Source organism: Salvia hispanica, chromosome 4 (assembly GCF_023119035.1).
Source record: "Salvia hispanica cultivar TCC Black 2014 chromosome 4, UniMelb_Shisp_WGS_1.0, whole genome shotgun sequence".
In the NCBI taxonomy this organism is placed as follows: domain Eukaryota; kingdom Viridiplantae; phylum Streptophyta; class Magnoliopsida; order Lamiales; family Lamiaceae; genus Salvia; species Salvia hispanica.
In genome coordinates, this window is record NC_062968.1 from 12,945,425 (window position 1) to 12,957,621 (window position 12,197).

The 12,197-nt window shown below is 35.3% G+C and overlaps 1 protein-coding gene and 1 long non-coding RNA gene across 4 annotated transcripts; both read left to right on the forward strand.

The window, feature by feature from the left end:
• Positions 1-3,282: 3,282 nt before the first annotated feature.
• Positions 3,283-7,607, forward strand: LOC125223215. 3 transcript variants are annotated; one of them, XR_007176680.1, is made up of 6 exons: positions 3,283-3,723; positions 5,316-5,372; positions 5,472-5,517; positions 5,948-6,035; positions 6,145-6,237; positions 7,528-7,607. It is a non-coding gene; the product is annotated as an uncharacterized LOC125223215 (long non-coding RNA). The 3 variants fall into 3 exon arrangements; XR_007176681.1 differs by lacking the exons at positions 5,316-5,372; positions 5,472-5,517 and having other exon boundaries at positions 3,290-3,723; XR_007176679.1 differs by lacking the exons at positions 3,283-3,723; positions 5,316-5,372; positions 5,472-5,517 and adding an exon at positions 5,669-5,755.
• A 1,611-nt stretch (positions 7,608-9,218) lies between these two features.
• Positions 9,219-10,968, forward strand: LOC125220391 (GATA zinc finger domain-containing protein 14-like). Its single transcript, XM_048122560.1, has 4 exons — positions 9,219-9,311; positions 9,413-9,890; positions 9,974-10,263; positions 10,342-10,968. The coding sequence occupies exons 1-4, from the start codon at positions 9,219-9,221 to the stop codon at positions 10,966-10,968; spliced, it is 1,488 nt and encodes a 495-aa protein (XP_047978517.1).
• Positions 10,969-12,197: the final 1,229 nt, after the last annotated feature.

A 12,197-nucleotide genomic window follows, 5' to 3' on the forward strand; every position in this document is an offset into this window, starting at 1 on the left:
TGTGCAGAAAGCATGAATAACCTGGGAAAGCTAAGTCGAAGACTGTCACCCCTGCCCAATGATCAAACCAAAACCTCGTGTGAGCCCCATTGCCAATCTTCTTCCGAATGCCTTTCGTAACCACTTCTTGTACTTCCTTGCTAAAGCTTTTAAAGTCCGTGATCTGCCCCCACACACATGAGCGGTTGTTGTTATTCATTCTTTGAAAATCCTCAAGATACATGGTATCATGGTTAGATTCAACAATTTCTTTCCAAAGTGTTCTTCGGTTGTCAGCGAAACTCCACCACCATTTGAAAAGAAGAGAGGCGTTCTTAATTAGGATATCGCCTACTCCCAGGCCTCCCTTGTTTCCTCTTTTCTTACCCAAAATTTTTTTTCTTTGTAGTTGAATAATGCAATTGGCTACTGATAAGTCGTATTCTAAGCCTTGGTTACTGGTCAGTATGTCGTGAAATGTATGCATTATCTGCAAAACAGTTGCTCAAGTGTGCAGGTTTAAAGGATCCAAGTCAGTAGGAGACGATTCAGGTGACGCAAGTGAAATGGGCGCTAGAAGGGTGCAATACTGACCAGGATGCATGCCAGAGAAAAGGCTCGAGATGGAGAAGAATGATAGCTGGGATGATCATTAACAAGGGCATAAAAGTCAAAACTTGAAGGAAGTCTACCCTAAAAGCAAGGGCAAGCCTCCCTATAAAAGAAGCCACTTGGAGAGAGAGAAAGCGTTCGCCTCAAAAGTCCAGCCACCACACTTAGTTAGAACTAGTTTTACCACTCGTGCTATGCACGGGCTATAAGATTTTCAAATAATGAAGATAAATTCTAAGGTAAGTATATTAAAATATAAAAAGGGATAACAATAATATAATTATGTTTATAGTGCTAATTAAAATAAATATTTTAATAAGTATTTATAAAATTATAAACAATAATAAAAAGAGAAATGTACTTCTCTCAACCTACTCTTTTGAAACATTTCATATAAACCAAAACGATTATATACCGTTTAAATTTTTTATATGAGTGAAATAAAATAAAATAAATTAAATGACAAAGAGGAGGTGTGCGACTAAGGATTAAAGAATTTAGAATCGTATTATAAAGTAATTAAATTCACGTGTTAAAAGTAAAATCCTTTGATGAACCAATTAAAATCATTCTTCAACTTTAAAAATTAGAAATGAAGTGCAATTATGTGGATGTTAAGAGCATCATTAGCGCTGCTGGGCCGGGCCGCAACTCGCGAGTCCCGGCCCGATTTCAGCGTTGGAGGGGGGAGAGTCATGGCCCGGGATGGTCCCGGGGCCACAGTTCCGTCCCTGGGCCGCTCCCGTGGTCCGGCCCGGCTCAGGGTTATATGCATCGGGACAGGCCGCAAACCCCCAAAATTTTTATTTTTATTTTTTTATTTTGATTTTGTTGCCATTTTATTATATCCATTTCTTCAACATTCTTCCACCAATTTCTCCATTTCTATCCTCTAAATTATTTTAATATTTTTTCTAGGATGTAATTTTTATTTTCTAGGTCTTAATAATTTTTTTTTTAGGATTTGTAAAATTTTTTCCTCGGATTTTTAATTTTCTATTTTTTGACTGAACAATGAATTTTCCCGGTTTTAATTGTTCAAATTCTATTTTACGATTAAAATATGTTGTAGTTGTGAATAGTGCAAATGAATAGTTGTGGTCTGAGTTGTGGCCTGCGGGATTAATGGAGTTGTGGCCTGGAACCCCTAATTTGAGGGAATGATGACGTGGAGGGACTTGCGGCCCAAATCCGGGACGGGGTTAAGGATGCTCTATATGAAACAAATGTACTCTATGTGTCTCACTATAAGTGAGGCGTTTTTTCCGGCCGTTGTTTTGCGAAAATAATGAAAAATAGTTAGAGTGAAGAGAAAGTAATGTAAGTAAGAGAATAATGTAAATATGACTCTCTCCTGTATTATTCTCTCTCTTACTTTACTTCCTATCCACTTTCAATTTAAATATTTATTATTATCTTCGCAAAACAACAGTCGAAGCCCGAAAAAAAACGTCTAGCTTATAGAAGGACAAAGAGAGTAGTAAAGAATAGTAACATCTTATTAATCATATAAGAGTATATAACTAAATAATTTGGAAATTAATATAGAAAACACAAACGAATGTGTAAATTCATTATATATACAATGGGAATATCAACGGATCCACCGATATCAACTACCCCAAAAAATTTATTATTAGATGAATAAAAGTAAATTAACTATAATAAAATCACAAATCAATAATTATTTACAAATTTTAGAAAATTAGAGAGAATTAACACATTTACAAAACAATTACAACATAAAAGCACAATTTCATTACAAAAATCCAAAATTTTCTAAATTAAGACATAAATTGACAAAGGGGCCGATGATTTTTTTATTAAATTTAACTCACAATCCAATTCAATTATAAAGAAAAGTCCAAAAAAAATAAAATGCCAAGCCCAATCTCAGATACATTACAATAGCCGAAAATAAAGGCCCAAACGATTTTTAAACAAAAGCAACACTTAGTTACTCATACTTAGTTCTAAAACGTTATTAACTCAAAAATATATAATGCTTCTGTCAAACAATTTGTGCCGCCACAAGTGTGACATCTTTTCTGGGTCGGAGGGAGTATTAATAAAAATTTAGTTAAGAAACTTATATTCCAACATATGAATATCAGTTGAAGATAAACGTCTTTCATGAAAATGTGGCATTTCTAAATGCATTTATAAAATATTGATATTTAAAAGAAAGAGTGATTAAAAATCCTCCATGTCAATTTAAAATTGACGAAACAAATTTATTCTGATTCAAATATATGAATTATGTTCGCCATAAATAATATGACTTCCAATTGATCCACCCACATCGACTACAAAAAAATAAATAATTATTAGTACGACCAAAATAAATAAAATATAATTCAAATTTAAATTTATGTAAAATAAAACAAAAATAGAAATATATTTTACAATAATAAAATAATTAATCTTTGAATTTAATTATAATTATATTAGAATTAGAATATCCAAACAATCCAAAAAAGTATCTGTCCCAAAAAATACTATATAAGAGCAATAGCCCAAAGAAACAATACTCATGGCCCAAACGTCATATACACAAAATGGCCCACAACTCTAATCCAATTAATGAATAATTAAAACAATTACACTTTGCAGCAGATTAAATTAATGAGAGATTACAGCTAATTAAATTAATCATACTTAGGAATTTCTAAGCTTGATTATTACAACATATAGATACAGTTTTTCACCATTTCTTCTCTCCTCAGCAGCGCCGACACACACAAACCCTAGAAATTCGAAGACTCCGCGATCTTCAGCTCCGGCGACTGAATCGCCGCCATCAACAGATGTAAACTGCGACATCTGACCACAACGGACTGAATCGCGATGTCTCCTTGCCAAAACAGCGTCGTCTCACCACAAACTCTAAAGCTTCTACCCTACTCCGCCGATTTTTAGCGGCGACAACCAAAGCGCCGACGTCGCCGGCACAAAACCTAGCCAGCATAGTCTTATCCACGCTGCCTGCGCAAACTCTTGCCGATACAGGCTTATCCACGTCTAACAGAAGCTATTCAATTTAACCGACGACAGTATAGAATCGCAAACCCCAGCCCCAATTCAAGGCGTTCAGAAGTTATTCGGTTAGATCGAAGACGGTTTTGATTTAAGGTAAAATCCAAACAAATTTATTTTTTCTCCAATCCTCGAAATTTACTTATACTCCAACATCTTTCATGTACTATTATTTTATACAAACTGAATGTCACTGAACGTGTCGTTCTAAGTTTTTAGTACCATTAAGTTTTTAAATACTACTTACATTTCAGTCTTAAAGGTAATAACCTATAAAATATTTTAATTTGTATCTGCAACATGTTTATTTTAATTAACTCATAAAGTTTACTCTCTTATTCTGCATAGGAAGAGAAAGACATTTAAGTAGTACAAAAAGACTAAATTTGGTGTTTTGCGTTCAAGGTAATTTAGTAATTACTCAACATTAGAATAGTAATTTAATATATATGCAATACTTCAATACTAATAAACAACAATCTGATTTTTCTGAGTACAAAAAAACTAAAACTGAAGCTATGCATTAAAGGTAATTCAAAAATTTCTTGAATTGCATACTTTGCTAATATTTATGATAATTTGATCATTTTGGTTCAATGTGGGTCTTTGTAGAAAACATAAGCTAATTCTGAAGTCAAATAATTTACTTTGCATGATTTGTATATTTTAAAATAGGTTGATGCATGCTTGCAATATATGAGCCTGCTTTACTGATATATAAAACTTTTTGATCAGTTTGGTCTCAATATGGATGTTAAAAGCTAATTCACTATGCATTAAAGATAAGATTTTCAGTTGGTGAATGTGATATACAGATGTTATAAGCCTCATATTTAGTGTCTCAATAGCTTCTCCTCATTGTTACTTGCTAAAATCAGTTGCACGAATTTGCAACCAAAAAAATACAAAAATTTACAACTTAGAATCAAATATAAAATGTCTTAAGATATATACCTAATTTACTGAAACAACATCAGAAACACTTTCCTAATAGATTGGTAGCCTCTCAGTCCCAAAGAATGATTCTTCCGTAGCTTTGAAAAGTTTTCCTAAAGGGTCTTACATGAAACATGCAAAATTGGAATTTACAGTCAGTCACTTTAAAACTTCCTGTTTTAGCAACCATGGTAATCCTATATTGGTAACTGGTAGTCTTATTTCTGAGATTGTTTGCCCTCACAAAAATCCTAATGAAGAAAATCACTCCTTCCCAAAGTAGAAAACCAACTTTCTAGCATGAATTCTTTGGAGATGATGCTTGGAACCTGGTGCCCTGTAAACAAAAAAAAAAAAAAAAAAAAAACTTCCAAGAATGAATACATCTTTTTTATATTAAACTGATCTTTTAAAGGACCCTGTTTCATTTAGATAGTTTACTATAATACTGATTTTTTGTTTATAACATCAGTTTTAGAATGTGCTGAAATTAGTAAACTTACCATACGATCATGGTAATGAAAGGTGCCATTACTTCAGTTGGTGCTTTCTGCCAAAAAAAATATTCAAATCACTCAATTGTTTAATGCATATGCAGTATTTGAAGCAATTAATGTTTTGTTTAGGTGATGATATGAATCAGCAAGTAACATTGCTGCCAAAAAAAGGATAAAACAACTTTCATAGAACTATTGACTAAGTTATTGCTTTCAATGTTAAGATACTGAATGCTACTTGAATTTTTATTGCAGGGAATCATCTTAATGAACATAAAAAGAACAAAGATTGCATATAAACTAAAATATGAGGTCAGTGAATATTTACAGGAACTGAAAATTCAAATTCATATTGAATCGACATGCAGCTAAATACAGAAAGTAACAAATAATTTCACATTTTAACTGCAGGAACAAACTGTGCAAAAATGACATGTGATATGCATTCATGCAAAAAGTGAGTTCTAATGAATTCTTACTCCTCCAATGGCAAGGATATGAAAAGTACTGAAGTGTTGCACAATATCTGGTTTCATGCAAGCCTGATACATAGAGAAAACAAAAAAAAAGATAGATATGTTAACTATGCAGTTAACTATTATTGTATCTTGCATGTTTGAGGACCAAAATTTCTGTTTTTATATGGGATGAAGAACATCCATTAAAGTGGGATCAAGAGTCTCAGGAATAATAAGGTAAAGAAGCTAAGCCAAGATCAATATTCAGTTGTAAATGATTTTAGAAGAATAATAAATGAGTATTCGAAACTGAAATTTAACATCAAAAAGCAAGAACAGAAAAGGAAAGAATCACTTAGCTGAAACATGGAGAAAACAAAAACAAAAGATTGATATGTTAAGGCTGCTAACTTTTCTTGTATCTTGCAGGTTTGAGAAGAAAATTTAACAAACATAGAACGAAAAACATCCACTACAGAGGATCAAGAGTGTGTTTCAAAACGCATAAAACAATAAGGTAAAGAGTCTGAAGCTAAGATCAATAAACAGTTGCACGATTCAGTTCATATGAATGTTGGCAATGTAATAAATAATTATTCAACAATGCTACTTTTTGAATATTGCAGATTTGAAAGGAAGCCACTAAAAATCATGAAATGAAGAAGATTTATTCGAAGCAGATGAAAAGAGAACAAATTTGGGAAGAAAGAAATGTGGAGGTAAAAAGGCTGAACTACCTAATATTTCATTTGCTTGTTTCAGTTGATAGTAATTTTGGAAGGATAATCAGTAGGTTTTATAGAGGAAAAAACGTGGGCTTACATAATAAAAGGTGGGCCTGTTGTGTACTCCAAAAGTATGCATGTTCCCCATAAAAACATAATCACAGAAAGGACCTTCCAAATAACACAATAAAAAAGAATCAGAAATTAATTATCATTCATGAAATATATTATTATGATTAGTAAAATATTAAATATGTATTATATAAAAGGTTTAGTAAATCTTAGAATAAATAGAGTTTAGTATAGTCTGTCAGTTGGAAACCGATTACATTTAATATATAGAATTTATTACAACCACCTGGAAACATAATATTACGGTTAGTAAAGTATAAAAGGAATAGTTTATTAGCTGAAGTAAATCTTAGTATACATCTTAATAAACAGAGTATTATTATTACAGAGAAAAAAGAAAAAGATGAGATGGCAAGTGTGAGAGGCAACAAAGCCTACTCCTACTGATTCTGAACTTAGTTTTTAAAAAGAGGCATGTAATTCTTGCTTTTTAATTGTTTTTACTTTAATACTATGACTGCTACACATTCTATCATCTATGATTAATACAAAAATATTAATCATATGCTTACTACAATTCTGCACATTCTTTCTATTTAATCTATAATATAAAGTATGTTCACAAATAGGTTAGGAACTTAGCCCTAATGGGTGCACATTAACTTCTATAACTGCTTATCATTTCATGATCTAGAATACTATTCATAGAATACTATTCATAGAATACTAAAGTTTATCATTACAGACTTTTAAACTTATAATCTAGATTTTAAATATAGAACCTAACACGTTTTTTAACTTTGTTCAATGAGACCTTGCATTGGAATCTGATAAAGTAATTGCTATTGATTTGCATGAATGACTTTTGTAGTCTTTTGTTCTCCATTTAATAACCTGCCCCCCCCCCCCCCTATTTTTTATGTTATAAATATGTGATTTTATTATCTAACTATTCATATCACAGGTATTAATTGCATTGGTAGAAAATGTGAATCTCTCTCAGTATTTTTTTAAATTTTAAATTAAATCAAGATTCTGTCAATTATTAAAGTATAAACGAATTCTTCATATTTCTCTGGGTCGAAATCCATCAAAATAAATTCTTCTTTAGAGTTTTGCAAAGATGCTTGGTTCAAAAAATGAGATTTCTTCGTCCTATTGTTCAGGTTCTAAATGTATTCAGACTAATATTTTGTTTTTATGTTTGTTCAGGTATTTATTGCATTGGAATCTGGAGTAAATATGTATCTCAATCCCTTTTCAAAAATGAATATATAAGTTTATTTGATATCTCTATATTTGTAATAGAATAGGTTTAAGTGCACATACCAATAAAAGTATAGATAAAAAACGGAAAAAAAAACAAAATAACAAACCTTGGAACCATAAATTGCTTTCAGATTTCGTGTAAAAACAGTAACAAACACACGTGAAAGAAGCAAAGTAATAAAAACAAAAATACACAGAACTTCATTTTCCCGCCTAAAAAAGTGACAGGTGGCAGTCTAAAAAACTGTCACTTTATATATTGATAGATTCTCTCGAGAAGATCAGTTCCTTCAGTCCGCCGTTCCAGCTAGTTATCGTAGTAGTGTTGTAGTATCGTCGCCCGAAGTGGCCAAACAATCGTTACTTTGCTTTCTAGTTTAATCCTTACTTGTTTTCATCGTTGGTTTAGTTGCAAACACTCATCGCTGTTGCTCTTTTGAAGTACTTTGTTATTTTTTTAACATTTACGTTATAAAGTTTCTATTTCGCATGTCGCTTTGGTTCGAGTTTGCTTCATTCTGCCTATGAAAGTTAGATCTAGTTATTGCTTTTAATTTCTGAGTGCTTTCTTATCTGGAGTTGTTGATTCGAAGTTGTAGCTATGTTTAGTCAAGTTTTCGTGCATGAGTTTCTTTTCTACGCTGTGATTACCACCTTGTATGTCAGTCAGTAGAAGTAAAGTTGTAGTTTCACCGTTTAATTTAAGTTTGAGCATTTTAATTGATGGATCTTGAGTTTGAATTTATGAATCTGAAGTTTAGTTATGGTGTTTGTGTTCATATGATTTTTGTCAATACTTGGTGAAGAAGAAAACGTCAAAATTAACTTTAGTTGGACCACTTTTACCTTTAAGTTACTTTTGCTTTTGTTCCCTACTTTTCAGTTATACTATCCAGACTGTCAGAGAGCCCCCAGCCATCAGATATACCTTGTTGTCTAATTTTCCTCTTTTAGTAACTGTCTACTTTCCATATGTCTCTGAGACACCTTGTCCCCTACTTTCACGAACACCACCACATGCCTGTTATTTTCACGCCTACTAGTCAGTAGAATACCACCTTTATTTCTTGTCTAGGTAAAATCTCAACCTAAGCGTGGTAGCTAACCAAAAACACCCAGGAAAGTCACCGCAGTTATCAAAACGTGTCCATCCTCGTGGAATTCGACACTTACCTCCATTATACTAATCAAGTAGAAGTGGGTTGAGGAAACTTGTTTGAAGCCAGGTCTCGGTTGTCGTACCAACGACTCACTGGGTCGGGAATCTCTTCCGATCGGTTGGATACACTCCAAAATTACATACGAAAACCCGAGGAATGTACCTGAACAGACCCTTCAAAATGGCGCCGTTGCCGGGGATGGATGGCGTTCATACCTGTTATTGTGTGTGATTTTTTTGGTGTACATATTGTTTATAATTTTCCTTTTCTTTTTGTTTTCAGTTTATGAGAAGTGGCTCGGCTCCTGGCCAGTGGAGACCAAGGATACTTCCCCGAGGAACAATACTCGTTACCACTCGTTCTGGCCTGTCGACAGCACTGTCCGACCTAGGCACGAGTAGCGACGAAGAAAAAGAGGAGCTAGAGTACCAACTCCCGGAGCTTCCACCCCAACCAGTAAGAACACTAGTGAGAATGGCTGACCAAGGTGAGGACGATCCCGAGCTCGCAACACTTACCGCACACGCCGACGGAGATCCCCCACAAGCCATAGTGGCCAGACCGCCTGTGATGTGAAACCCCATGTGATTGCAATCCTACCGACGTACTGTGGGAAGAGTTACGAGGGACCATACGAATTTTTAAATGAGTTTTGCAAAATCTTTAAGGCGCAGAAGCGGCCAGCAGGAGCGAGCGAGGATGATTATAGACTGAAAGCTCTACCTTTTGTCCTAAAGGGAGAGGCCAACACTTGGTTCATGCGCCTGCCAGCCGACTCTATCAATACATTGGCCGATTTCAAGTCAGTTTTCCTAGCCGAGTTCTTCCCGTCTTCAAAGACAAGCGCATTAAAGAGGAAAATATCGTGCATAAGGCAAGAATATGATGAAACCCTGAGCGAGTACAAGGAGAAGTACATGAGCCTTCTGGAGTCATGCCCCAACCATCGCATGAAGGAGATAGAGGTGCACCACACCTTCTATGAGGGGATGAACAAGGAAACCAAGGATCTGGCGAATTCATCATCTGGAGGTGATTTCACCCAGTTGAGAGTAAGTGAAGCCAAAAAGGTGTTACGCAAGCTGTTGAATGCGAAGAAGACGTACGACAACGCGAGAGATGGGTACAACAGAGAAAGGGTAGCGAGTGCTTCGGCTACTGACCAGGAGGAACGGATGGATTTGAAGATGGAGGAATTAAAGAAGGAGTTGCTGACTGCAATCAAGCAGAACACTCCACCACCTTCTCCGACTGGAGGCAAGAAGCCCCAGAACTACCATATGATCAGCCGGACAACTCGCTGGATGTGGAGCAAGCAAATGCCGCAGGATACTACAATTCCAACGGCAATTGGATTCCGGGGAAGCAAAGGGATGCACCATGGACGGACCACCAAAATTTCCGATGGGGAGATGGAAATCAGAATCAGAACCAAAATCAGGCTCCAAATCAACCCAACCCCCACCCGAACCAAAATCCCAACCGTGGCCCAACAAACCCTGACTACCAATCTAACTGGGTAGGAAGAAACCAGCATCCTTAGAACCAAAACTCTCAAAACCAGAACCCGAACCCTACCTATGTGCCACCCCATCAGCGAAACAACCAAACCCAGAACCAGAACCAAAACCAGAACCAATTTAACCCAGGGCCTCAACATAACACCCACCACCAAAACCAAAGTCAGTACCAGCACAACCACGACCAGTATAACCCTCCTGCCCAGTATAACCAGTACCCACAGAACCAAAACCAACAAAATTTCTCAGGCTACCAATCAAACCCACCACCTCAGTATAACCAGCACCAGAGCTCAAACCAATTCCATCACCCAAACAAGTCGAGGAGGTCTATGGAGGACATGATGGGGGAGATGCTTGCCTCGCAGCAAAGCATTAAAAATGACTTGCAGTCCAGTAATGAAACAATGCAAGGAATGCAAAGTGCCCAGAAGGAGCATAGGGCAAATATGGATATGATGAACAGGCAGTTGGCCCAGCTTGCTAACTCGGTGGGTGAAATGAAAGGGAACTCAGGGAAACTCCCATCTACAGTCCATGTACCTGAAAAGGCAAATGTGAGCAAGATTACACTGCGGTCCGGAACAGCTTACAATGGACCTCAACTCAAGAACCCTGTTGCGGAGTCTAGTAGAGAAAGAGTGCTGAGCGACACCATCTCAGCAGAAGAACTCAAGAGGCCTCTGCCTCAGATAGAGGATTGATGGAACTGGCAGCGGAAGCGGAGCGTTTAAAACAATAAATCAATCACATAATAATCAGATCTATTTAGCAGATTATTTAGACAAAACCTATTCGCGTAAATATCACATGTATCATGCTTACAACTTGAATCAATCATGCTTTAAGAATATTGAAACCTAAAACATGCTTTTCTACGGAGCAGAAAAATACCTAATTAATTCTCCAAAGAATTGAAGATGGCTAGCTTCTTCTCCACGTGACGCTTTGAGTACTAGACCACAAATCTTCTCTCTGGTTCCCGAACTGTATCCCAATATCAGTGTGGGCTGATCTTACTAGAATACTAGGACTTAAATAAAGAAGACAAAAGAAATCCTTTTTGGAATAGGAGAGGAATTCGAAAATCTCCTCAGCTGGGGAGGGGAATTTTTGAAAATTACAATGATGAAAAATTGTGTTTTCTGTCTCCTTTATTCTCCTATTTATATTAAGTTCCTATTGGGCCCAGACAGGGATCTATGGAAGGTTTTGGATATGGGCTCATCCAATTTACTTTTTACTAATTAAATTGAACCCACAATTTAATATAAGTTATAATTGGAATATTACGAGCAGCCACTACAGAAGTAATATTGAACTCTCCCCATCCAAATCCGAAATTACAAGAAATCCGGGTTTTCGTTTATCTTTCATTTCCCGTGCTTAAGATTAAAATGTCCATTAATTAATTAATGTCTGCTATTGACTTAATTAATTAACTTCTTATTGATTCCAAGAGTGGACTTAGCATGAAACGCTTATTTATTATTCATAGAGTAATCACACTCCAACTAGTAGTCAAATTCCATCTAGGTTGTGAAATACATCTTTTTCTTTGTTTAGAACTGACCGTATTACCTTAAAGTGGACGACGCCCACAACCGGTCTACTAAAACAAAGACTTAGACTTTGTTAAGTTGACTTATACATTTAAACATGCATTAACATCCATTAAATGTAAAACATAACAACATTATGACAAAAATAATCTGTTTTATTTATTGGAAAATAAAATAAGAGTTTTACGGTATTCAATCACTCGAACGTGATTTCTAGTATCTGAACAACGAGAGGATTGTTGTGATTTTTAGGGTGCAATTTAAGTACACAAAACAAGTAATAAATCCCTAAAAATACTACCTCTGCAAGTATACAGACGTGCAATGCAGTATAAAAGGTGTCGAACCCACAGGGAGGAGATTAATTGCTA